The sequence below is a fragment of the Lagopus muta genome, chromosome 4 (assembly GCF_023343835.1).
Source record: "Lagopus muta isolate bLagMut1 chromosome 4, bLagMut1 primary, whole genome shotgun sequence".
In the NCBI taxonomy this organism is placed as follows: Eukaryota; Metazoa; Chordata; class Aves; order Galliformes; family Phasianidae; genus Lagopus; species Lagopus muta.
In genome coordinates, this window is record NC_064436.1 from 17,556,622 (window position 1) to 17,581,742 (window position 25,121).

Sequence of the window (25,121 nt, forward strand, 5' to 3'; positions counted from 1 at the left end):
TTAAATTATCCAGATCATTTTGTCCTTTGATTTCTGGATAGGAATCTCATTACATAATGAGGATCATGAGAATAATGAGAATCATGAGAATGACATAATGCAGATGCCTGAATAAGCTTCAGATAAGTAGCTATTTCAGTGACACATCAACCCCAGATATGACTTGTGGCAGATATTGTGTTCCCTCATCTTCTATTCTTTCTTAAGTAGACAAGTAATGCTGTGGTGAACTAGACAAATTGTTAAACTGACTCTCATCAGTGATCACTATCTCATGTATCAGGAAAAGATGCAGAAAAAAGCCCTGCATTTAATATGTACTAAGAGGTCTGTCCATCTTTTAACGCTATTCTATTCAGGTGATAGCATCAGGCTTGACACAATATTTTGTGTGTTCTTAATTCTGATAGCCAGTTTTTAATCTATGTTGTTAGTTTTCCTTTTACCTCTGATTGCATGATTTTTATAGCAGACCCTAATGAACAATTTTGCCAGTAACTTATTATGATTATTGATATGTGTTGTTCTCTCCCCTTTTCCTGCCATTTTCTTGATTTATTCCAAGCACTTCCAGTATGTTAGCAGGACACTGTTTCTTCCCAGGTTTTGCGTTGACCAGAGAAGGATTTGCATGGAGGGCAGGGTGGAGAAAGCAAAGGCATTAAAGGCATGAAATGAGGAGTTAGGATCGCTTATTTAATGGATTACAGAGTGAAGAAATCTGAATTCAGTGTCCATCCTGCTTTGAGCTGGAGATAGGACTTAGTTACCTTTAGTAGATCAATCCTGCTCAATTATTCAGTGATTGTGATGTTTGAGAAAGTAGTTTATTTGGATGAGCCTTTATATGCAAAATAGTAATACTAACTAAATAATAATAAAATAAAATAAAATAAAAAACTATCAGTTTTAGTTTAATACAAGCAAGTTGGCCTGAGAGCTCCATAGGAGCATAAGGAAGGGGGCATTGGCTTCTGTTCCTGTTTTGGAGTGAAATCGAGTCTGGGTGTTCAGCCCCAGGCAAGGCATCCCAGAGTTCAATGCGTCAAAGTGCATCAAAATGTGGTTGCAGTTCCCTGTGGAAGCCACTGTTCCCCTTCCTCAACATGCCTGAGAGGATCTGAGGCAGTATGGGACTTATTTATTCTCTCATTTCATACATATCTGGGCTCAAATGCAGATTGGAAGTTTTGCCTTTAACTGCTAGCAGCAGTTAATATTAGACATTTTAATGTAACATTTATTATTTAACTTTAAAGTAGGAGGGAGTTCAGCACTTGCATTAGTATTAAATTCATACCTTTTAATAGGGAAGGTATTACTTGTTTAAAGTAAAACACATCATTTGGACCTCTGAAGAACTCACACCTGCGCAAGCAGAGCTATTTATTACCCCAGTATTTTTTTTTTTTTTAATGTGGTGATTTTGTTTTCTCAAGATAGATATCATATCATGAAGTGATATTTCCACACCACTAAATGACACTTGAAAATTAATAGAAGTATAGATTTTGCTGATAATTTTTTTTCCTTTCCTTTTTTTTTTTTTTTTTTTTTTTTTTTTTTTTTCTGTTGTTGCTACAGAAAATATGGAAAAGCTGTCAGAGTGGTTATGGCAGTAAGAAGAATTTTTATTAAGAAATTACTTTGGTGATTAAATTTAACAGTTTAGTACAAAATACTTCAGTTGTATTCCTGAAATCATTTCTGGGAATATTTTTGATATGTGAAAAAAATTGCCTTTTATATTTGCAATAGTTTTTCCAATAATAAAATTAGGCTCATACCCAAGTAAATACTACTAGACCAGGTTCCTTGCACCTTTAAAAGAGGTTGCAACCATTTGTGTGACAATTTATAAATACAATTGTTTTTTAATCCTCTCAGTTGAACTGTTTTTGATTTTTAACTTGCAATCTATCATAGATTCTTTTTCATTATCAGAGAATGAAAGAATTATTTATAGCTGAAAATGTGTCTTTCTGCAGGGCAGAGAGTTATTTGCTGGATGTTATCCTTTTGTAAAAATGACAGATGTCTTTTGAATAGAAGCAGACAAGTATATTCAATTGTAACATTTTAACACTTCTTCCAGCTTAATGCTAGAAGGTTCCAGTCTACTCAAAGTGCCTTTATCAACTGAGAAAGTTACTTTTTGAAGGAAGCTGTTATTTTAGCCACTCTTACAGAGATGGGTGTTAAAGAAGGTATGCAGAAATGCATTTCTGGAATAACTGACATACGAATCTTAACTGCTAGTTATTTTCTCAAGTAAGATTTTTTTTTAGGTTGACTTCTAAAACAAACAAAATGACACACACACCTTGGTAATAATAATAATAAATATATTTTATTGTTGTTATAAATGTAGTTAAACTAACCAAAAGAAAGTATCAAACCTTTGCCCTTTGTTGGTGACTGCAATTTACCAGTAACAGCTGAGGCACTGATGTATGGATAGTGGGTGAAGAGGTGAGAGAAGAGAATTTTTTAACTTAACCAGACTTTGGTGGTATTTGTGTTTCATTTACTGCTTTACCTTTAGTGTATAAACTGAGATGAACTTACAAAATCAGAGTGAGTCTCCTTCCCCTCATTCTTGCTTTCTGCTTGGGATGATCTAAGTCTAACTCCAAGTGAATTTAATGCAGTCAGTCCCCTTTTATTCAGCATGTATTGTTTCTTGAGGTAAAACAAGGTAAAATCCTGCCGAAAACAGGAAACCTGATTTTGTTGAAGGAATCATAGAATCACAAGGTTGGAAATGACCTACAAGATCATCTAGTCCAACTTCATATGAGAATATTAAAAGTGTTTCAGGACAATGCTGTGCTTCTGCAAATACCATTAAAGATGGCTTTTTTGCACAGTTCAATAATAGATGGCATGAAATGCAACAAAATTATCCAGTGAATTAAAGCCTTTCTCAGGCTGCTATTAATATTACTATTCACACAGTATGTGCAAACCAAATTTACTTTAAGAGGCTGTATCAGCTCCTACTCTTTTTGTTCTTCAGCACTCAGCTGAAGCAGTAGGATCACCATGCTGCAGAGGACAGTTCTGCATCTTCCTTTAAGCCTCCACTAAGCCTTTGATCTTGTCCTTAGGACTGTCAGCAATTTGTTCAGTGGAGTTACTTCCAGACAGAGAATGCAAATGTAAACCTTAGACCTCTGTGAGTTGCTATGTTCAGGTTAGTGAGAAGAGCTACTGACATATGTAAATATTTTTGAACGAGCTTAACCAAGTTACTGCACCTTTACTTACGAACCTGAACCTGATCTCAGGTTCAAAATGCAGTTTGTAACAGTAAATAATGCAAATCCATACACACTTTGGACCAAAATCTGACCATGGCCGATACTGACAAGAAAAAAAGCCCTTATGCATGTAAGAATCTTAGAATGGTTTGGGCTGGAAGGGATCTTTAAAGACCATCTAGTTCCAAACCTCCTGTTATAGGCAGGGACACCTCCCACTAGATCGGGTTGCCCAAATCCTTAACCCCTTAACCAGTCTGGTCTTAAACATATCCAGAGGGGAGACGTCTACAGTGTTTCTGGGCAGATGCTACATCGGAGAGGAAAACAAATGAAATAATAATGTGAGATCTGAATGTGAGCACCTAGACTACGTAAGCATCAAAACTGACATAGAATATATGTGTGTATATATATATATATATATATATATATATATATATATATAATTATTTTTATTCTATTGTTTAGCAACAAGGTGCAAGCTTTTGCAATTCATGTCTTTCTTTTCAGGCAGTGTACAGCACACTGTATTTTCCAGGAGGACGTAGATGCTTTACTGTAATAGTAAATTTTTTATGAAGAATCCAGTCAATCGCTGCAAGAACATAATTGTGAATTTTGTGCCATTTACAGCGTAGGTATTTCTGAGTTTGAGATGAAAGGGAGAAAGACTTGCTGTTTGGAAACATTTATTTTTAATGTTTTGTTGGTAGCAAAGCGGATAAAATGTGTAATCTTTCTATCTAGAAATGTTAAGGGAATAAGATTGTTTCTGGAGAATGAGTTTTGCCATATTTCGTATTCTCTTTTCAAGTAGTGAGTAATATTTTAAACTCTTTCTGTATTTTATAAGCAAATAGAAATTTTAGAAATCCCACTTCTCTGTCCAAATTTCTCACTTAATCTTTTGTTTTTCAACCTAATATGCCTTCTAAATTCAAGCATGGTTGCTGATTTACATCGTATTTACTGATTCCAGGATTAATACATCTCTGCTTGCATTTTTTCACCTTCCTACTAATACTGCATAATACAGCAGTGGATATTTGCTGGTCACTTAAGTGGTAATTTAATTTTAACTTTTTTAAATTATGAAAAATGAGGCTGCTATGTGGGGGATTCACTGCATGAAGCAGAAGGAAGCAGTCTCATTGCAAATTGAGGTTCAATAAATTATTGAAAACTTCACTGTAAAGGAAAGGTGGAGGTTAGTGAGGCAGTTGCAGAACTTACCTTTGTATTTCACTCTCAGCAATTTCAAGTTATTTATGCGCTGAGGAAGGATTAAGGCAGTGATGAACTGCCTGCTTGCAGCAGGAAAATGTGTCTCAATCTGATGGAGGATTTTGGGAAAGGACCCAAAATATTTGTTTTAAAAAAAAAAAAAAAAAAAAAAAAAAAGTTCAAGGTGGAGAGTAGTCAGGTCTGCAGAACTATGAATTTAAGATATTATCCCAGGATGGTTTAGAAATATATTGGGCGCAATGTGATAACATAGGTGTACAGTACTTTAAAGATCATGGAAAAGAAGATATCATACATGGAACTCAGAAGGCAGAACTCTTTGCAGAAAGAGTTGTAAAAGGATTGATTCTTGTAGCTGATGCACACCTGTGAGTACAGGCCCCAGATTCCCAGTGTCTCCTTTCAAAAACACGTAAAGCAAATAATTCCATTGATGCTTGCCTGCATAAATATTTTCCAGAAGGAAATACGTGATGACCATAGGCAAATATGTGCTTGAAACCATAACATTTTCAAACCATTTGAAGTTTTAATGCAGGTTTAATAAAGATTCATAAAAGGATCACACTCTCTGTAATCAATTGCAAATGCTCATAATTACCCCAAGGCTGTTTTCAGCTGCCTGATGACTGTAATATTTACAAGTCCAGCTCCAGACAGTCTTAAATCTGTTTATTACTCATCTGGTTCTTTGCCAACTTTTTGTACTCATTTACATCACTGTGTCTCAATAAACAACATATAATTAATTCAGGCTTCTTATTGAACTATTTTGTTTTTGCGTTAGTATGTATTACATCATCTAGACAAGGAAAGGAACATGTATTTTTCATCCATGTAACTGTACTGTGTCAATTACATTGCAAATTGGCAGCTGTTTGTGAGAACTTTCATATTAACTTGCTTTTGCTCATTGACATACCACTGAAAATTGAATATATATTGTAGCAGTCCCTAAAATTATTCACTTCTGAGAAAAATGGACAGCTGTATTATATTTTTCCAGTGGAACAGTGACCAAGCTTGTGCTTTTTACCTTGATATTATTAGGGAAATTCATTCCAGGAGCTATGCGTCATTATGTAGAATAGTAAGAGAAGATTATCTTTTGTTCAAGTTGATTTCCTTTAAGATGGAGTTGTTCAAGATCCTGAAGGCTCAGTCTGAGCATCTTCTGTGCTGTGTTAGTAAAAATTGAATATCAAATTTTCCAGAACTTCAAAGTTGAGGACAAAATCAAGCTGTAGATGCTTTCCTGATACCTGTGTAGTTATAATCTCTGGAACTGAGATATTATCTTGAGGTTTTGCTAATGTGTGAGATTTCATTTTTCCTGTGCAGACTGCAAGCCTCAACAGAAAATAATTGATTCCTTGTGCTGTTCTACATTGCTAAGTGTTTTTTAACTTTTAATACGATTGTGGTATCTTTTCAGCAGCGTTAAAGTTTAGTCTGTAAATGGTTATTTTGGCAGCTAGATGAACAAAGTACTTTGCATGTTGTTTTGAAGAAATTATACCACTGCTGGAATGAAGGCATGAGTTGACCTTATTATTGCCATAAGTGTCACATAGTTTTATAAACTGAAAACTTCTCTGACACAGTTTTAATCTGTCAAGAGAAAGAGAGACAGGAAAAATTGGTAAATGATTCATTGCAGTATTTGTAAATCATAGTTTAACTGCATTATTTTCATAGTTTGCATTTTTCACGTAACTAATCCACTCATAAAACATTCCTTTTGCTATAGTGCACGCTTATAATCAACCAAAAAAATTACTGAGGAGCAGATTGAGGTGCCCTCAAAGAAAAATGTGCCTTGAGTAAGATGATCACACGCACTGTCATGCTCATTCTACAACCACAATGGGCTGCAAGGGCAGTCACTTTCCCTGCCACGTACCTGGACAGGATAGTGTGGTTCCTCACGCTCCTGAACACCAATAAGGAGTAGTAGGGATCTGTAAGGGAGATCTGGTACATCATGTACATGAAAATATGGTTTCCCTGCAATCAATCACATGTACCTAGGCATAGGTATTGAGCTGTTTTGGACAACTATATAAGATTTAACTGTGATTTTTCAAGATCGGTATAATTTTTAAGAAGGAAAGAAATGCTGAAGATAAATTGTTCTCAGCTCTAAGCTGTTATCTGAGGAAATGGGGAAAAAAATTTTCTCTGCAAGATGCTGCTTTATGCAAAGGAATCTGCTAGATTCCTGACTTCTGAAAATCTCTGAGGTGAAGTGTGGCCAAAAAGAAATGGACTGAAGAGGTTTTAAGCAGGTTATGCAGTCAAAAGCATGTGATTGTAGACTGTACTGGCTTGTCAGCCTCTGTGAGAGGGGTGATCACAATCTGGCTTCAGTTCTATTTTCAAAAACCTGAAGTAACAGCTGATACTCAAGGATTAGTTCTAGCTTCAATTTTATTATTTTTTATCTTTTTTTTTCTCCATTCTTCTCTGTTAAAAAGCTGGTAATTCAAGTGAAAAATCTTGTATGAATCATCAGTGTGGCTGAAAACTTAAGTCTTGCAAGATTTGAAAACTGCAAATGTTGGTAGTATCTCTCCAGCAATATTGATTCAATTTCCTGAAATTATCAGTACTGATTTTGTTTATTTAGAGAGTAATCTCTAATAATTGAAGTACAGAGTGTGACCAAAATCAACAAATAGGAATGATATATTCAGAGGATCTTTTAAAGTAGGGTTATTCTACACATTTCAGTAGTACCGCAATAGTTCAGATCAAACAACGAAACTGAAGTTACTTGCTTTTTTTATGATTTGAAGTGGAAATGTTTCCAGAAAAAAAGAATATATCTGTACTGTTTATTTTACTTCTTTTTTTCCAACCAGATGATCATAAGAAATTTTAGACATTTTTTTAAACTTTTTTTTTTAATGTGTGATATCTCAAAAAGTTGCACATGAAGGAGGAAAAAAGTCAATTTTATCATTTATAGATTTTAATTTTACCTGAGAAATAGCATCTTCACTTGCTGGGTTCCAGAAATTTTGATAACATAAGTGGGATCCCACCTGTAATTAAGCATTTGAGCTTTAATATTTTTATAATGTGTTGAAACTAGATTTCTGTTCCCAAGTAGGATAAGAAGCAACAGCAAGAATGGGTGTAGGTGAGTAACTGTGCATTTTTGTTGGTGCTGGGTTGTTTTTGGTTTTTTTTCTTGATGTTGTTTTTGTTTTTAACTTTGGTGGTTCACTGAATTACATACAAACTTACTAATGAGAGGAAATCCCACTGCGTGCGAGTATGATGAAGGACTGTTACTGAATCATCATGCTAAATTGTTGTTTTCCTTAGTTTAGAACTTAACCATGTTAATAAACATCAACACATGCACAGGAATGTGAATGCTTTGCTCATGGCTTTAAGCAGAACGGTAGCACTGTCAGATTCCAGCCAGAGCTGCATATCTCCCTTGTGTGCACTTCATTTCCATAACTAATAGTTGCTGTCATGTTAGCCATTGTTGTGTAAGGAAGAATCACTGTGCTAGACTTAAAAAGCTTTTTTGATAATAATTTGGACAGTGTCATTTGTTATACAATGGCTTTTCTCATCAACTGTACAAATAAAGTAGTCTTTTGTGTAAATCAACCAGTGAATATTTATGACAGGTGCATTCACCTTTACTGCCACAGCTGAATCAGTTGGTATTTATCATCTGGGTACTGCAAGGAAAATGTTCTCAGATCTAAAATGGTATCATAGGGAGGATGAGCTAATGACTGTAAACCGGCTTTGAGGTAACCATAGTGCTCAGCAACAGCAAGAACCTTGTAATTTAGACGAAATACAATGATAAGGGTGGACTGATGGATTTATTGCCATCTTTCTCTTTTCCTAGCTATAACGCTATCTGAAAATTTATTTTAAAATATTTCATAGAATCACTAAGGTTGGAAGAAGAGGAAATTTTTCCTAACATCCAATGTGAATCTCCCCTGGTGCAAGTTGGGGCCATTTCCTCTAGTCCTGTTGAGTGCTACATGGGAGAAGAGGCCAATCCCCACCTCACCACAACATCCTTTCAAGTAGTTGTAGAGAGTGATAAGGTCTTCTCTGATCCTTCTCTAGCCTAAACAATCCCAGTTCCCTCAGCTGCTCCCCATCATACTTGCATTCCAGACCTCTCACCATCTTAGTTGCCCTTCTCTGGGCATGCTCCAGTGTCTTGATGTCTTTCTTTTAATGAGGGACCCAAAGCTGAAGACAGCTCAAAATGCAGCCTCACTACTGCTGGGTACAGAGGGATGATCTCCACCCTGCTCCTGCTGGCAACTCTGTTTCTGATACAAGCCAGGATGCCATTGGCCTTGGCCACCCGAGCGCACTGCTGGCTCATGTTCAGCTGAGTGTTTATCAAGACCTAAAGGTCCGTTTATTCCACACAGTCTTCCAGCCACTTTCCCAAGCATGTTGCATTGCCTGGCGTTGTTGTGGTCTAAGTGCAGAAGCCAGCACTTGATCTTGTTGAATTTCATCCCACTGGCCTCGGCCCGTTGAGCCATCTTTTCCAGATCTCTCCATAGAGCCATCCTACCCCAGCTCAGTATCTCCTCCCAGCTTGGTGTTATCTGCAAACTTGCTGAGGATGCACTCAGTGCCCTCATCCAGGTTATCACTAAATATGTTAATCAGGACAGGTTCCATAACCAATCCCTGGGAACACCTCTTGTGACCAATCTCTATCTGGATTTAACTCCATTCCCCATCACTCTCTGGGCTTGGCCATCCAGAAAGTTTTCTTTAGCCAGCAGAGTCTATCTGTCCAAGCCGTGGGCTGCCAGTTTCTCTAGGAGAATACTATGGAAGACAGTGTCCAAGACTTTTGCATCTACTTCTAGCTCATTTTTAATAAGAGTGTGTGAGATATACTTGGAGTGTGAGATGTTAATTTGCTGTTCATTTTGCATGGATTATAAAAACTCACTGAATATACAGACTGCTTTTGCTGCATGAAGTGTGTTGGCCCCAGCTTATCTTAATCTAGTATGTCCTAAACATTACACTGTAGGACATTTTCTCCCTCTGAAATTTTCCATTGGCATAGAAATAGAGATGTGAAATAAAAGTCGCATAATACTAGAAAGAAGAAAAACTAAGGTCCACATCTGTAATCTGGTGGTAAGGAAAATTATAGAAGAAGTAAAATTTTTTACTAAGGTTGGACAGTGGAAATCAAGACTGTCATTGTTCTGTGTGCATTGTATTCTGTAGCAACCTCAGTAAAATCAAGCTATTGCAACTCCTTAAATCTTGTGTCAAGGAAAGCTGTTGACTTTAAATTATCATGGTCTACTGAAAATATTGTCTTCCTTTTCCTATTCACCTCCCTGTGCATATTTTCTACCATAAAATTTGATGAAGTTTCCATTAAAGTGTTGCTACTGTTTTTCTTAGGTGAGGTCCAAGTCTTTCTGCTAGGCTGGCCAGCTAAGGACATCTAGATATCAGATCCACTGTCCAAAGGATAGCTTAGTTCTGTCTGCTCTGAGCATGTTATTCAGTATCTTGTCCATATCTTGTGGCCTCTCTCAAGTTCCCACAAGATGTTTAACAAACAGTCTTTGGAGGTTTAGGTGCTTACATCTCAATGGCAGTGTACTTTCATAGGTACTGATACAGTAATGATAAGTCTACAGCAAAGCTGGCATCTGAATTTTCTTTTCAATCAGACTCATAACAAGCTGTGTTTGAATATGCCTGTCATGTCTTTGGAGGTTGCTGGGCTGTAGGCCTTTTGCTCACCCACAGAGGATGCTCTGCAGTTGCAGTTCGGCTGCATAGTGTGGTTGCAGCCCATGAGATGTATCCAGGGTTGGACCTTCTGTGCCCTAGCAGCATCCAGCATGGGCCCTTTGTGCAGATCTGCCTTGCTGTGTTGTGGCTGTGTTTGTGTAGTCAAGGAAGGGCATTTCCAGGAGAGTCCTGGATAAATTTTACTCCCCTGATCCTTGTTTTCTAAACTTTCTAAGTCAGTTTACAGTGTCTTGAATCAACCACAATTTTGGTTGAAAAGAGAATATTTACTAACTTTTCAATTTCCAGCCTGCTTTAATTCTACAGCTGATGGTCAATTTCTGACTGCAGGGTGATGCTATGTTCTTATGCATGCATGTGTAGAGTTGAAGTAATGACTGTACAGTAAAAAACAGAAAACATAATATTAACTAAGAGTAACTGTGAAATGAAATAGGAGGTAATATGTAGCTTCGGTTTTAGCATCAGTTTTTCTCTGTATGGTAACACTGACTTTCTTCAATAAAGAAAATAATTAATACTGGTGATAAAGGACAGCATTTCTGGAAATGACTCTGACTCATCTGATTTACATAAAAAATAGGAATGCATCTCCTGGCTGGGCAACAGGTTGGCTAGCAAATCCAGGGCAAAAAGCACCTGTGTTTTAGACATGAACAGTTCTGGGTCTATGCAGCAGAGCCATCTGTGCCACAGGTTACTTGCCAGATTTTCCTGCAGAAGGAGTTTATCTATTAAAAAGATGATTCCACAGCACAATGTGGAAGTGTGCCACTTTCAGACAATCCATGCAGGAGAGATAATGCTGCCCATTCACTGGTAGCATCTGTTCTTTGGCATTCACTTTGAATATGGTGATTACTAGTGACTTGCTGCTGAAATACTGGAAGCACCATCGTGATTTAAATAGCATTTCAATAGCAGGATGTGTTTTTGTGTGCTCTCTGCCATTTCACAATGGCAGGTGAGCATCGCCACTATCTCAGTTTTTCTACTGGGTAGGCTGAGACAGAAGCAGAGTCAATATTTACTGCCCATCCTCTTCTTTGTGTTGTATCATTGCTAATGGCAGAAGTATTGAAGAAGTTTTATGCAGTATGGTTAGTTGTCCTTCCTATTAGAATGGTGCTGTTTTCCTAGAAGTGAATCACGTTGATATCGTACTGTTGGTATGGTCACCAACAGTGACCAATAAATGCAGAACAGTAGAATTGTACTGGACCCACATCCCTTTTGTCTCTTCCTTTGGTGAAAATTAAGTATAATTGTCTTGTTTATTTTTGCAGATAGTCATGGCAAACAAAGCAATTTGGCCTATAATCTAGTTTCCGGTACAGCACAGATTAAATAGAATATTGGGCAATAATTCCAGAAAATTTTTAAATTCTGGTCATGTGTAATTACGTTCTTAATTTGGAAGGACAAATAATACTTCGGCTATACCTGCATTTCCAATTCTGGTGTCTGAGAAGAATATATGCTTATTTGCTATAGAATTTAAATTTAAAAAAGGCATTCCTAGCCAAAGTCAGTCTTTCCCCTTGACATTTTGATAATACACCAAGGTTCATCTAAATATTTTCATTGTGCTTCAATAACTGGGATTCTATCTTGTAAGTTTTTTTATGTAGATCTAAATAAAGTCTGGACATGGAATAATTCAGAGTGAGTAAGCACCAGAATGAGGGGATTAATGTTATTTTTTAATAAAGCTAAGCATACTTGAAGCAGTTCAAACAATCTTGTTGCTTCTTAAATTGATATTTAAAGTGCCAAAAAAAAAAAAAAAAATCAAACATCTGATTAGATTGAATTTAATTTTCCTGATTTGTACATTAAATAAAATCTGTAATTAGTATCTGATTCTCCTATAGAACTTTATGTTTAGGATAAGCATGCATTTTATTTGTCTTTAAACTATTCTTCAAGTGTTTAGTAATACTAGTTTTTTGGCAGACTTTGAGTTGCACTGTGTTGCAGTACTGAATGCCTAAAATTGCTGCCGTTTCTGTCTAGTTCAGTATTTTGGAGCAGTAGACAAGACACAGCTTGTTGGTTGTGACAGGCTGACTTCCAAGACTAGGACTGTAGCAATACTTCTGTTGTCTGCTTAGCTACAAGCTACACTACACAACACTTAATCTTAGCCAAAAGGCTGAGAAGCGATGGAATAATAAATTAAGCACAGATAGTCTCCCCAAGGAGGTGGTTGAGTTACCATCCCTGAATGTGTTTAAAAACTGCTTGGATGTGGTGCTCAGGGCCATGACTTCATGGTGGGTTGTTAGGGTAGCATGGATAGGTTGTGGTTGGACTTGATGATCTTTAAGGTCTTTTCCAACCTGAACAATTCTATGATTCTAAGTTCTTATGTGGTCAGTGCTTTATCCCTGGAAGTGGCTTGGAAATCTGGTGCTTGAGGTGGGTGGCTGCTTGTAACACTTTCAAGATAGAATCTCTCTACTCTGGAGACAATTTGTTTTCCTTATGGTGTTTTGTGTTAATAAAAACAAGAGGAATGGGATGAGAATGTCTTTCTAGTGCTCAGATCTTTTTTGATTGTCCCACTGAGTTTCTCTGAAACCCAGAATCTTTCAATTTATTTTGCCCAAGCCTGAAGTCAAATGCCAACATCAACATTTGTTAGCACTTTTAAACATGTGTTTGACATGTGTTTGGCCCCAGTCCAAATCCACAGACATATAGCCAGGTAGAAAGTGCATTAACCTGGAGCTGGAAAAGAGGAGAGCTTGCACTTAGACATAGTAAAATTCTTCTGGAGTTCAGTGTAGAGACATCTCAGCTCAAGTATTTTTGTCTTTCTTCAAAGGCTATTCAGCTCTGGATGCTGAAGGATTTTCCAGCTACACTCCCTTTGGACAACACAGTATTCACCTGCTGTAGTTACCAGCCAAGCCATAGTTGCATTTCTCTTTCCCTCTCCCACGCTAAATCCACATATGACATCTCCTTGATCTTCTCAAGGGAGTGTTATATGAATTTCTCTGTCATTATGCTGATGATTTCCTAGGGGCATGGGTCACGTCATCCTCCACTGTAGCCTTGTTTGCACCCACAGGACTGAAAAAACAGCAGCTGAGTGCTGGTAGTACTGCACTCTGGAAGGTTAAAGGAGGCTACTGGTGTCTGGATGGCTTTTGGGGAAGTTATTTTAAAGATTTCTTCACAGTATTTTTTTCTCCAATTGAATGATTTTAATTATTTTTCTAGTCTTAAAATTAATTTCAGCCTTTCAAAATGCCATTCATTGCTTGCCAGTGAACCCCTATGAGAATATAGTAACTGAAGTCCTGATAAAGTAGAACAACAGCACCATGCTCTGCTGCTCTCTGCAGCTTGTCTCAGCATTGCCCTGAGCTGTTATCACAGTGTGCCAGCGTGATGTCACTTGTATCTCCTGCAGTGTAGACCACCCTGAGGGTCAACTGAGAGCCCTTTCCTGTTTGACGTTATGGCTGTTCTTGTAATAACTCTCCTAGGGCTTACAGCCTGCCATGCTCAGACATTCCTCTGATTTTCCAGTCTTTTGCAGTTCTCTATCACCATGTGAGAACAGAATCTTCTAAGTTTCCAGTAGCATAAATTATTTTGAAGTTCCCCATTCCATATCTACTAGTTCTGTACTGGCTGCATTGCAAAGCTGCAACATTTTCCTGGCTTTTAGAACGGCTTAGGACAACATTGAGACTTTTCAAAATTTTAAGAAATTAAGTTACATGGTGTTGCTGTAGGTAACACTTTTGAGCCCAACAACAAAAAGAAAAAAGCCTACTTCCTCCTCTCCTCTGCCTTCAGGCTCCCTTACTATGTAGAAGCATTATAGATTGTTTTTCTTCATTTCACTGCTGTTTTTGAATCTTTTCATGAAAGTCCTTTAACAATATGGAACTACTATGATAACTAACTGACTAAATGAAGTAACTGCTAGAAAGGCTTATTAGTTTGATTTCTAGTGATTATTCTGGACGGGAGCTGTTATGTGGCCACTGCTTCTTGTTTCAGCACTTGTTTAAGCACAAGCATAGCTCATGAACAAGCTCCAGGTAATCTGAAGTTAAAGCCCAGAGGGATATACCTGGCACAGAACAAAACATTTTTGTGAGACAAATTGAACAGCTATTTGTGTCTTTCTTTTTCCCTACTTACCAATTAACATCTTCCTTGGCTTTTGATTTTCCTAGATATCCGTGGAATACAAGAGTTTTTGGACAAAGTATCTCAGCAGGGAATGGATGTGGCATTGCAGAAAGTAGAAAACAACATCAATAAAATGATCACAGGGCTCTTTGCCACTATGCGAATTGAGGAACTGAACCGCTACCGGGACACTCTGAGGCGGGCTATTCTTGTGATGAACCCCTTGACAGCCAAATCATTCTTAACAGAGGTATGTGCTCAGCAGAGGTAATATCTTGCTCCATCTATGAAGTCTGCAATTGGTTTTGACAAAAGATTCAGTTCATTTGTAATCATTTCAAATAAGTATTTAAGTAGTCTCTTCAAAGATTGTGCCAATTATTTTTGTTTCTGTAAATCTGCATGCAGAACAGTAAAACTACATTTTGTGTCAATAAAAGCTCTTTGGTAATACACAGAAAAATTAGCCCTCCTTTATAAAATTCATGGGTATTGTTTTTGTATTTCCTTGTTTGTCATATCCATTCCTTAAAAAAAATCATAATTGATGTAATGTTTGATAATAATCATGCATCGGTGGAATTTGTGAAGGACTGGATCTGAGAGATGAGTGTAAGGTGATAAGCTGGAGTTACACTTAAACAAAAATTACAAGCAGAATGCAAAGTTTTCAAGGCTCTATAAGATTTAGAGGGAGATGACTTGTAGAGAGCATTTATCTATGATTTGCATACTTAATTTTTTAACTAGTTCTTTTTACACAACATTGTATTTCTAATGCTTGTTCATTTTTTAAATGTATTTAGTCCTCTGTTCTACATGAATTTATGATTAAGATACCTTTTTCTTTTTTTTTTTTTCCCTCCATTCCTCAAAAATATACTTTCCCTCTGCAACAATTTCTCGTAAAATTGGTGGTGTATTTCTTGGTGTGTTTTGTTTTTGGTTTGCCGTTGTTCTTTTGTTTTGTTCTTACACTTTCATATTTCATAGATCTTCAGAAACTGATGTTCAAAACCTAGCTGGTTGTAGGCAGTGTCAAGTGAGTGGCTTTTAGTAACATTATTTAGAAAAGGGATTTGGAGTAATTTTTTAACTAGGCTTTCTCTTGTTCTCATCACCCCGTTAATCTTGCTAATTCTGAGTGATTCTGAATATTCTGCACTGTCTAAATATTTGCATTGCCTTATAACATGTAAACAGTTTGTGACCATGTTGTAGATTGTTCTGCACTATTTTCTTCACTCAAGGCAGAAACGTGCCTTAGGTCACTGTTGTCTTTTGTGAGTAAAATTCAGAGAATGTCCTACCATATTTCTGCCAATGGGGGTACTGACCTGCACTCCAATAATCAGTGCCTATGCAAGGAGAAATTTCTTGGGATAGCTTTGCCAGTCGTAATCTGTTACTCTGTAGTTAAACCTGCAGTCATACATTATGGGTAAACAAGTTAATTATAAAGTGTATGTACTGCCAATGAGTTAAGTCACTGCTACATAATCCAGGTGTTAATGTGCATGCTCATTCCAAAAAGTGTGCCTTGTGCCCAATCAGTCAACCTTGTAATTTAGCTTAACCTAGTGGAATTAGCAAATGAAACATATGGTTTTAGTAAGGATAAATACATACATAGACAAACCTTAATTTTTTAATTTATTCTTATGGCTTTTCTGCCATAAGACGTGCTTAAGCTGCCTAGCTGCATTTGGCTGTCAGCTTTTATTCCCAGATCTCACATACTCTCTGTTTCTTGGTCCCTTCTTGGATGACCAGTTTGGCTGAACTCCCTCATTGTTCAGTTGTGAAGAGGGTTCATTCACTTTGCAACAGCTGTAGTAAGTGTGAGCTTGATTACTATGCAAGTAACAACTTTTCCAGGGTAAATAGACACTAGCTTGTGTAAATAAGCAGTCTGCAAATTGGAGATTCCTTGTGGCAGAATTTATCTTCTCTTTGACTCATTGTAATATTTATTTTTAAATAAGAACATGCAGGGTTTGAGCCTTCTATTTTGTTTAGTTTGTTTGAAGTAGTGTTGCTTCTTATGTTGAGTCTTAGCTGATTCCTTCTTTTTCTCCACCTCGTGCATCTCTATATCTTGTAGAGAAGATTTTAACTCTAATAGACAAGAAAGTGGAGATTAAGATGTTAATACAGTGCTCGGACTATGGGGATTAAAAATAAATAAGCCACAACTCAACACTCCCCTCCCTTCTTGTCTTTAACAGCTGCGTAATTATTTGCGGCATAATGAGACGGGAATACTGGGGTAGTAGAGCAGGTATCTCTCTTTCCTCTCAGGCTAATGGGTTAATGTAAAATGAGAGGAAGAGACCAGCCATAATCTCTAATGTCCTTCATTGCTTTGAATCCTCCCGGTGATGGGGAGAAATTCTGCTGAAGCAACAAGATTTGATGAGGCTGAGGACTGCAGAGATGTGGAGCTAGCAGAGATAGGGACTACTGCCCAGACTGATTTGCAGAAGAATCTGGGAAAATCCTTTGCCAGGGATATAGTGATTACTTGTCCAGTTTTCAGTAGGGTGATACATTTTTGTACATTTTGTACATTTTGCACCTCACATCCAATCATTTCACACAAAAATTGCTATGCTACAAAAGTGCTGGAAAATGATGAGAGCTGTATGCCACTTGCTTGCTACTGGGTTTCTTGGTGTTTTGGTTTTTTTTGTTTGTTTGTTTTGTGTATGCGTGTGTGTGGTTGTTTTTTGTTGTTGTTTTTCTTTATGTTCTTCTGATCTGAGATGAACTTTTGATGAAATACCAGGACGTGAAAAGCCGTACGACAAAGAATTCCAGGGTCTAAAGGTAAAAGCAAAGAGAAAGATTAACCTGGTGCTTTAGCAAAAGAGCAGGAGCTTTTTGGGCCAAGGATCTGTCTATCTTCAGGTCAGCCTTGGAGGGATGGCATTTCAAAACGTTTAGGAAAGGAAAGAGAGCAACCAATCCTGTGTTGAGCCCACTTTGCAGATCAAGGACTTATAAAGGCATGTGTGAGAGGGAGGAGGAACAGACCAGCAGACAGGTTGCAGTGCAGGTTCTGGGGGGAAAACAAAACCATTTTAGGAAGCAAAGCTTACCAAAAAGATTTTTTAAATAGCTAGATATCCTCAAGAGGATTGGACTGCAATAAGTACATCTCAGTTTACAACTTTTTTTTCTACTTAGCTAAGGAAACTGCCTTGTTAACTACATGTAGAAAAAATGAAGGTGTCCTTCTGTGCAAAGACTTTAGGAGATAACAGATTACAAGGGAGGGATGATGCTGATGATCTGTTTTTTTAGACTTAGTAGAGAAAAATTGTATTGTTTAGCTGTAGACTTTACACAATGAAAATTCAGCAAGCAATGAGTGAAAGGAGCCCTAGCATTAGCAAAAAATTTGGATGGAGTATTATCAGGCAAGCTCAAGAGGGGCCTTGTTCTAAGAAGTGAAGACTCGATACAGTCATTTCCTGTCCTCAGTGGAGGCTTTACTCTGCTAGCAGCAACCAAGGCAGATATGAGTGCATACCTTGCTGCCCCTTGCTATAACTCTCTTGGTTTTGCAGAATAGTTTGAGTTGGAAGGGATCTTAAAGACCGTTCATTGCCAACCCCCTGCTATGAGCATGGTTACTACACACCAGATCAGACTGTCCAGAGCCCCATCTGATCTGGTCTTGAATGCTTCCGGGGATGGGTCTTCCACAACTTCTCTGATTAACTTGTTCCAGTGCCTCATCACTCCTGTAGCAAATAAGTTCTTAATATCTAATCTAAATCTACATTCTTTTAGTTAAAACTGTTACCCCTTGTCCTGTCACTGCATTCCCTGATAAAAGGTCTCTGTCCTGTGTGTTGACCTGCGTCATACAGACAAGCTTATTATACCAATCTATGTAAGTTGCCTTTCATTTTCAAAGAAAATTCAAATCATTTAGCTTTCAGCATTAATACAATTTACTGCACATGATTTTTGCTAATTTTAAGATTTTCTCTACCCCAAGTTGATATGGAGTGATATTATGATAACATTACCTTGAAGAGAAGCAAAAATATTACTTTCATAAATAAAAGATCTTATTGCAAATTAAATCTTAAAAAGTCAGGAGAAATAAGAAAAGCATGTAAACGAGATACTAAGCAATTCTTGCTATGTAGAATGCAAATGAAAGAGAGAAGTGAATATTTATAGAGCACATAATTTCAAAATGTTATTGAACCTCTACTGTGATCTTTTTTTCTCATTATTGCTGTGAATAGAAAATATAGTGGCATTTGTTCTGTGAAATTTCGTTATTATTCCTTGTGATGTCGTCAATATTATGTCTTCTTTTTGAAATAATAAGATACGTTAAACTTAAGTGTTTCAAAAAAAAATAATAAATAACCTTTTTTCAAGTAGTGATATGGTTGAACCAGATTTCATCTTTAGATCTGATCATGTGGTAAAATCATGGATCTCTTAGCTCAAAATGGGGATTTGCTTTAGTGTTACATAGCTCCCTAAAGCAAAACTTATTGACAAAACTTATTTAAATAAAAAGAGTTATTCAACTTTTTGTCCACAAGGATTTTCATCCTTTGTATGCTGAAGGCCCTTGGAAGCTCAGTCTTGTTTTTTTGCTTAGTTTAGGGTTTTTTTTGTTGTGGTTTTTTTTTTTGTTTGTTTTTGTTTTTGTTTTTGTTTTCAGTTTTGTGTGTTTCTCACTGAGCTTTATACATGCTCCCTGGAAGCAGTCAAGGCCAGGCTGGCTGGGGCTTTGAGGAACCTGGTCTGTGGGAAGTCTCCTTGCCTATAGCAGGAAGATTGGAACTAGATGATCTTAAAAGTCCCTTCCAACCCAAACCATTCCATGATTTTATGATATCCTGGGGAATGTTACATCAACACTTAAGTTGTGCTTTGTTCTTGTAGTTAATAAATAAAATGATCCTGTCTTTAGACAGAAGTATGATGAGATGTTAAGAGAAGGAGTGAATTCTGCTGAAAATAGAAGTTAAGGATCAGAGTGGTGGATCTGGATGTTATTTCCTTTCACATCCATTGCAAAATTTCTGTAGTTTTCCATGAAAGCAGATGTGGCAGCATTGTTTGTTCAGTCATGAATAGATACACTGCAGACTTTGGTGGACATCAAGTATTCGCAACCACCTCTGGAGGAAGTCGTATATGTATATGTGGATTATGAAGAGTTATGCCTCATAACTTCAGAGGCTAAAATCCAATCTGGCAGTGTAGCATGTCTCTTTTCTCCTATACTTTTCTCATAAGTAGACTGAATGCTCTTTTTTTTAAGGTTATTTTTCTCATCCTTTTTTTTTCCCCCTCCAAGAGTTTGAGCTTTTCAGACACACATTGTCTTGAAAAGCATTTTGCAAGTCCATTCTTTATGACATTCAGCATACCCATTGCAATTTCTTGATATTAATAGCAGCATAATTAAATATATTTTCTTATTTTTTGGTCTTTCTGTAGCTAGAGACGGAAAGGATTTTTTTAGTCTGCAGGATCTTACAAATCCCTTTATTGTTCTGAATGTTGAATATATTCAAACTTTCACAGAATTGTAGGGGTTGGAAGGGACCTTCACAGATCATTGAGTTCAGCCCCCTGCCAAAGCAGGTGCCCTACACCAGGTTGCACAAGTAGGTGTCCAAGAGGGTCTTGAATATCTCCAGAGAAGGAGACTCCACAACCTCCCTGGGCAGCCTGTTCCAGTGCTCCGTCACCCTCACTGTAAAGAAGTTCTTGCGCACATTTGTGCTAAACTTCCTATGCTCCAGTTTCTGGCCGTTTCCCCTTGTCCTGTCTCCACACACTGCTGAAAACAGTCTGGCCTCATCACTCTGCCCCCCACACCTTAGATATTTATAGACCTGGATCAGGTCCCCTCTCAGTCGTCTTTTCTCAAGGCTAAACAGACCCAGTTTACTCAGCCTTTCCTCATAGGGGAGATGCTCCAGGCCCTTCACCGTCTTTGTGGCCCTCCGCTGGACTCTTTCCAAGAGATCCCTGTCTTTTTTGTACTGGGGAGCCCAGAACTGGACGCAGTACTCCAGATGAGGCCTTACCAGGGCAGAGTAGAAGGGGAAGATCAACTTCCTCAACCTGCTGGTCACACTCTTTTTAATGCACCTCAGAGTGCCACTGGACTTTTTGCCCACAAGGGCACATTGCTTGTGCACACTGCTTTCATTCTTCAAATGTAGTAGAAGACTCTCATTTGTGAGTTTATTTAATCTGACAGAGGGGAAGCAAGTTTCTAGATTTTCGCATTTCAGTAAAAATTTTATCTAATCTTAGATTTACTATTTAGTCCAGTTTGTTGACTTCTTGTACTCTTGCAGCCTTGCGTACAGGCCATTCAGATGAAGCAGGAATGATTAGATATGAATATTTGCTATTTTCCAGTTCTTGATAAATGAAGTGATGATGGGGTAGCTTTTCATATGAACCTGCTCTCTATAAGTACAGGTTTAAAGATTAGATATTTAGTCACAAGCAAATGAGAATGGAAAGAATGTTTCAGTGCTCAAATAAGTTAACTTCAAGGGGATTTGCATCTCATGCATTGTCACCGTGATCATAACCTAAACAATACATTCTGTTTCTGTATTTTCTATAAAACATCAGGAGGGACATGAAATTTAGGTTAACTATGTAATGATGGGGTATCTGTGGCACTATGTATGACCCTGTGCTTGCTGTATCTAAGATAGTTTATTTTAGTATCGGAAATGAGGAAGAAACATCATGGGAAATCTATCTCAATGCAGAAGGTTGACATCTTCTTAAAAACGCAACCTGAAGCAGGTGCTTTGCACTGACATGAATTTTAGAACTGTACCTTGCTGTTCTTGAAAAGTAAGTATGTAAGTAGAGTGGAGCTTAGATGAAACATATTGGCCTTGTTTTTTAATTGAAATTGCTAATAACAGTTAGGGAGAACTAGAATGCAGGCATGCTCATCGTACAGTCAACTGTGCCTCCTATGCTTAGGTGATGTGAAAAAAGAGACAAAAGCCTGCTTGACTTTCCGGTCTGGTGGTACCAATATACAATGGTCATATATGCTTTACACTCTTTTATCTGTTTTAGTGGTAAAACAGTAGCCTGACTAAGAGTGAGTCAAAAAACAATTGAACAGGAAGATTTATGTATTTCACATCATATCAAGGAATGCACATATATTCATATAGATATATGCATAACAATGTGTGACAACAATTTGTCTTGTTATCAAGACTAATATTTAAACTATCAGTATTTTTGTAGTTGCACAATACCACAGTAAAACTCTTCATCCCTGAAGATAGTACAAGAAAAATAAATACCCTGCTTTGATGTAAACTTTGACTAGTATTCTGGATTTTAATCTTCAAATTTTTGAATCACTTCATAATCTTTTAAATCTTTTTCTATCCCTAATTCTCTTTCTATATCAAACTGTAAGTTTCAATCCAGATTCATGAGTCTAAGTACAATTCTACTTTCAATGAGATTTCATAAGTAATTTATTGCAAATATTGAGGAAACCTTCAGCTGAACTGCTATGCATTCACTTGACAGCGAAGAATAGAAGCCTTAGGGATTAAGTACTGAGTAGAGGAGAATTTCATATTGAGAGATTAATATGACAATTTCATATTTGCAGTTGTGCAGACATGTTTTCCTCTATTTTTATTTTGGTTGTGTTTAAGTACATGGCATTTAATGCCTTGGTACCTTGCTTGTTGTTGGGGATGTTGTTCTCTTGACTAAAAGTAATTGAGGGGTTTACTTCCCATGATTTTTTGAGATCTAATAACTAATAACTCTCTTTTTCTTTTGGATTGGCTGTTATTTTTCCTGCTTTCTTAAACTGCTGTCATAATTGATTACATTCTGCTTTTATTATACCAGAGAATTTAATTGGATATAATAATTGTCCTTGATTTTATAGCTTTACTATAAACATCTCTGTTGTACTCCTTCTGAGACAAATGTCCTGCCATAGAAAACAATGATATAAAATATATAATGAAACAAAGCTATTTTATTTACACTGGGAGAGACAGTACATTAAAGTATGTGTTTTTCACGGACTGAGGGTGGCTGTCTGATTCATGTAGGTATTATAAAAAGCCCACTCTGAACATCTGCAAAACTAGTATGCAGTTGGCTGCCACAGGATGAGTGCTTTTTTGAAGTAAAATGACAGCCAGAGAGGATTAACTTAAAGCAGCGATAAGATCTGACAGAACTGTTTCTAATCCAATTCTTCCTCTGAAGTCACATTGCCTGATTGGCAGAACTGTTCTGCTTCCTTCCTTCCCACCTGTAAACAGAGGTATAGCCAGTCTATTAGCCTACTCAGGTTTCTCTAAAACGTAACCTAGTTTCCAAGTTACCATGAAAATTCACTATTGAATGTTTCTAACCCTGAAGCACAACCAATTCATAATTAATATTGAAATCGTTTTGTCCATCTTTTAGACTGAATTGAGAAGAACGAATAGACATTAGTTCTTCTATTTTAAAAATTTTCCCGGTGGTACTGATGAGATGACACTAATTTTTTTGCTCTAAAAAGATCACCCCTTTCATAGTGTTACTTTGTAATTGGCTTATGAGATATAGTTGATGTTTGTTTGTTTTTCCAAAATACATGTTATAGTTTTATTCTGGTTTTAGTATTTTTTGCTACGTAAACTTCAATTTAATTAATAATTTAAATACTCTTTTAAAATTTGGTCAAACAAGTTGGATAATTATTTTCAAATAGATTAGCAGTATATTAGCAACAATGTTTAGATCATTAGAAACAATTTCTGAAAGAAATTGTTTGAAGAAATTCTGAAGAAATTTCTGAAAGAAGGGGAGTGCATCTTGCTTTTGTGGATACTTCATAAGTGGCAATGAAATTTTCGAAGATTGTTGTAAGATAATTTATTCTATTTTGAAAGTACTTAGCAGACAGTAGCTAAACTTTGTGGTTTCCACAAAACTTAAGAACTTGTGGGGTGTTTCTTTTAAGAACTGATTATTATTATTATTGTTAAATAATTAATTAATTATAAAATAAATAATTAATTAATTATTTAACAATAATTAGAACTAATTAGAACTTGTATTATTTAGCTAATTTATAAATGATTTTAAATGATTTGTTTTTGTTCTTAGTGCTCTCATTTCAAATGGAAAATAAATTAATAGTTGTTATTCATCTCAGAATTTCTATCAATAAAAATAACAGCTGCTTCTGCTGATTGTAAGAATAGATGCAAAAATTATCACTTCAGTTTTTTAAAATCATACTATCTGGTTTCCTATGCTGCCCACACTAAGACTTCATGTATTAATTAAGCTCTGTGCTTCCTTGGAGGGTTCACTTGTTTTTTCCTCTGTTTACAAGTGACTAGGCAGTCGGCTCTACTGAAGCTGTTGATAAAACCAATTTCTAGACAGAAATACGTAGACTGAGTTAAATATTGCTCTTGAAAAAAAGCATTACACAAATGTATATCAGTCTGACCTAGTTTTGGGATGTTGGTGACACTAAGTCTTCTGAGGCCAGATAGGTATATATTTCCAGAAAAGTTGTCCTCAGTTAAAAACACAACAATAGGGAAATATGAAATAGTAAGTAGGTAGTATATCACGTCATTACTTCTTTGGGATCTGCAGGCCAGAACTTAGCACAGAGCTGCTGAGCATGCTTCTTTGGGATTCAGACTGTATCCTTTTGCTCCTGATGTGTTCAGCAGTGACACATTAGGTAGCTCTGGCACCAGTTGTGGTACCAGATAATCAGATGAATCTGAGTGTTGAAGAGTGGTCAATTTTATGAAACAGTGTTAAGAAAAGTGGTACTGTATCTCCACCCTCTGATAGAGTTGTAAGCTTGTGAGATTTATTTGGAAAGGGAACCAGTGTTTGTCCTATGTATGTTCAAAGCATATAAAGACTGGGAAGTAGCAGGAGTTTAGGCTGCCAAAAAAATTAATTTAAGCATCAGTGTTTGGACATGTAAACACAGGGAAAAAGAAAAAGAGGAAAGGAAAAATCGCAAGGTGATGCTATTGGCCTCCTGTATTAAATGAGGCAAGAAGCCCCACTTGTCTGGTCTTTTGTACTTTATCTGGCTCTTGATCTGGCGCTGCTGATGAGTTGGACAGCCACAGATTCAGACATTGTAGTTTTAAAGAATGATTCACATACAGCATTGATTTAATTACAGAGGTGGGAGGGAGGAGATCCTTTTAACTCCTCCTCAGGCAACTTGGGACAGTCTATTACAAGGCTTTCAGACAATACCATCTTGTCTTGGTATACAGAAATAGACTCACTGACAGTGTGTGACTTGGCATTTCTCAGTGGGGTTATAGAGGAGAACAATTCCACAAGGTTATTGTGTATGCTATTGGGCATTTTTGCATTGAAAAAGCGACATGTGGTTGCAGGAGAAAATAAGCGAGGGAAAAAAGGACTGGGAAGTGAACGAATGATACAATCTTTCTCCATTTTCAGTCAAACCAGTGATGAAAGAAGCTTCTGACAAGCTGTACTTTAAGCAGGCTTAAAAAAAAAAAAACAAAAAAAAAACCATTTGGCATTTTGGAATTCTCTGAGGACTGAAAGCTTTCCATGTGGGATTTCCTTAAAATACGG

General features: G+C 36.9%; 1 protein-coding gene across 6 annotated transcripts in view; it reads left to right on the forward strand.

Annotated features, from left to right (window-relative positions):
- Positions 1-25,121, forward strand: part of GRID2 (glutamate ionotropic receptor delta type subunit 2) — a 693,845-nt gene that overhangs the window by 409,665 nt on the left and 259,059 nt on the right. For all 6 annotated transcript variants that reach the window (XR_007376242.1, XM_048941590.1, XM_048941591.1 and 3 more), the window contains one exon: positions 14,510-14,715. Coding sequence is in view for 5 of the 6 variants with exons in the window: in XM_048941590.1 (XP_048797547.1) it covers positions 14,510-14,715 (206 nt within the window). In the remaining variant the exon portion in view is untranslated. The remainder of the gene's footprint in view (positions 1-14,509; positions 14,716-25,121) is intronic.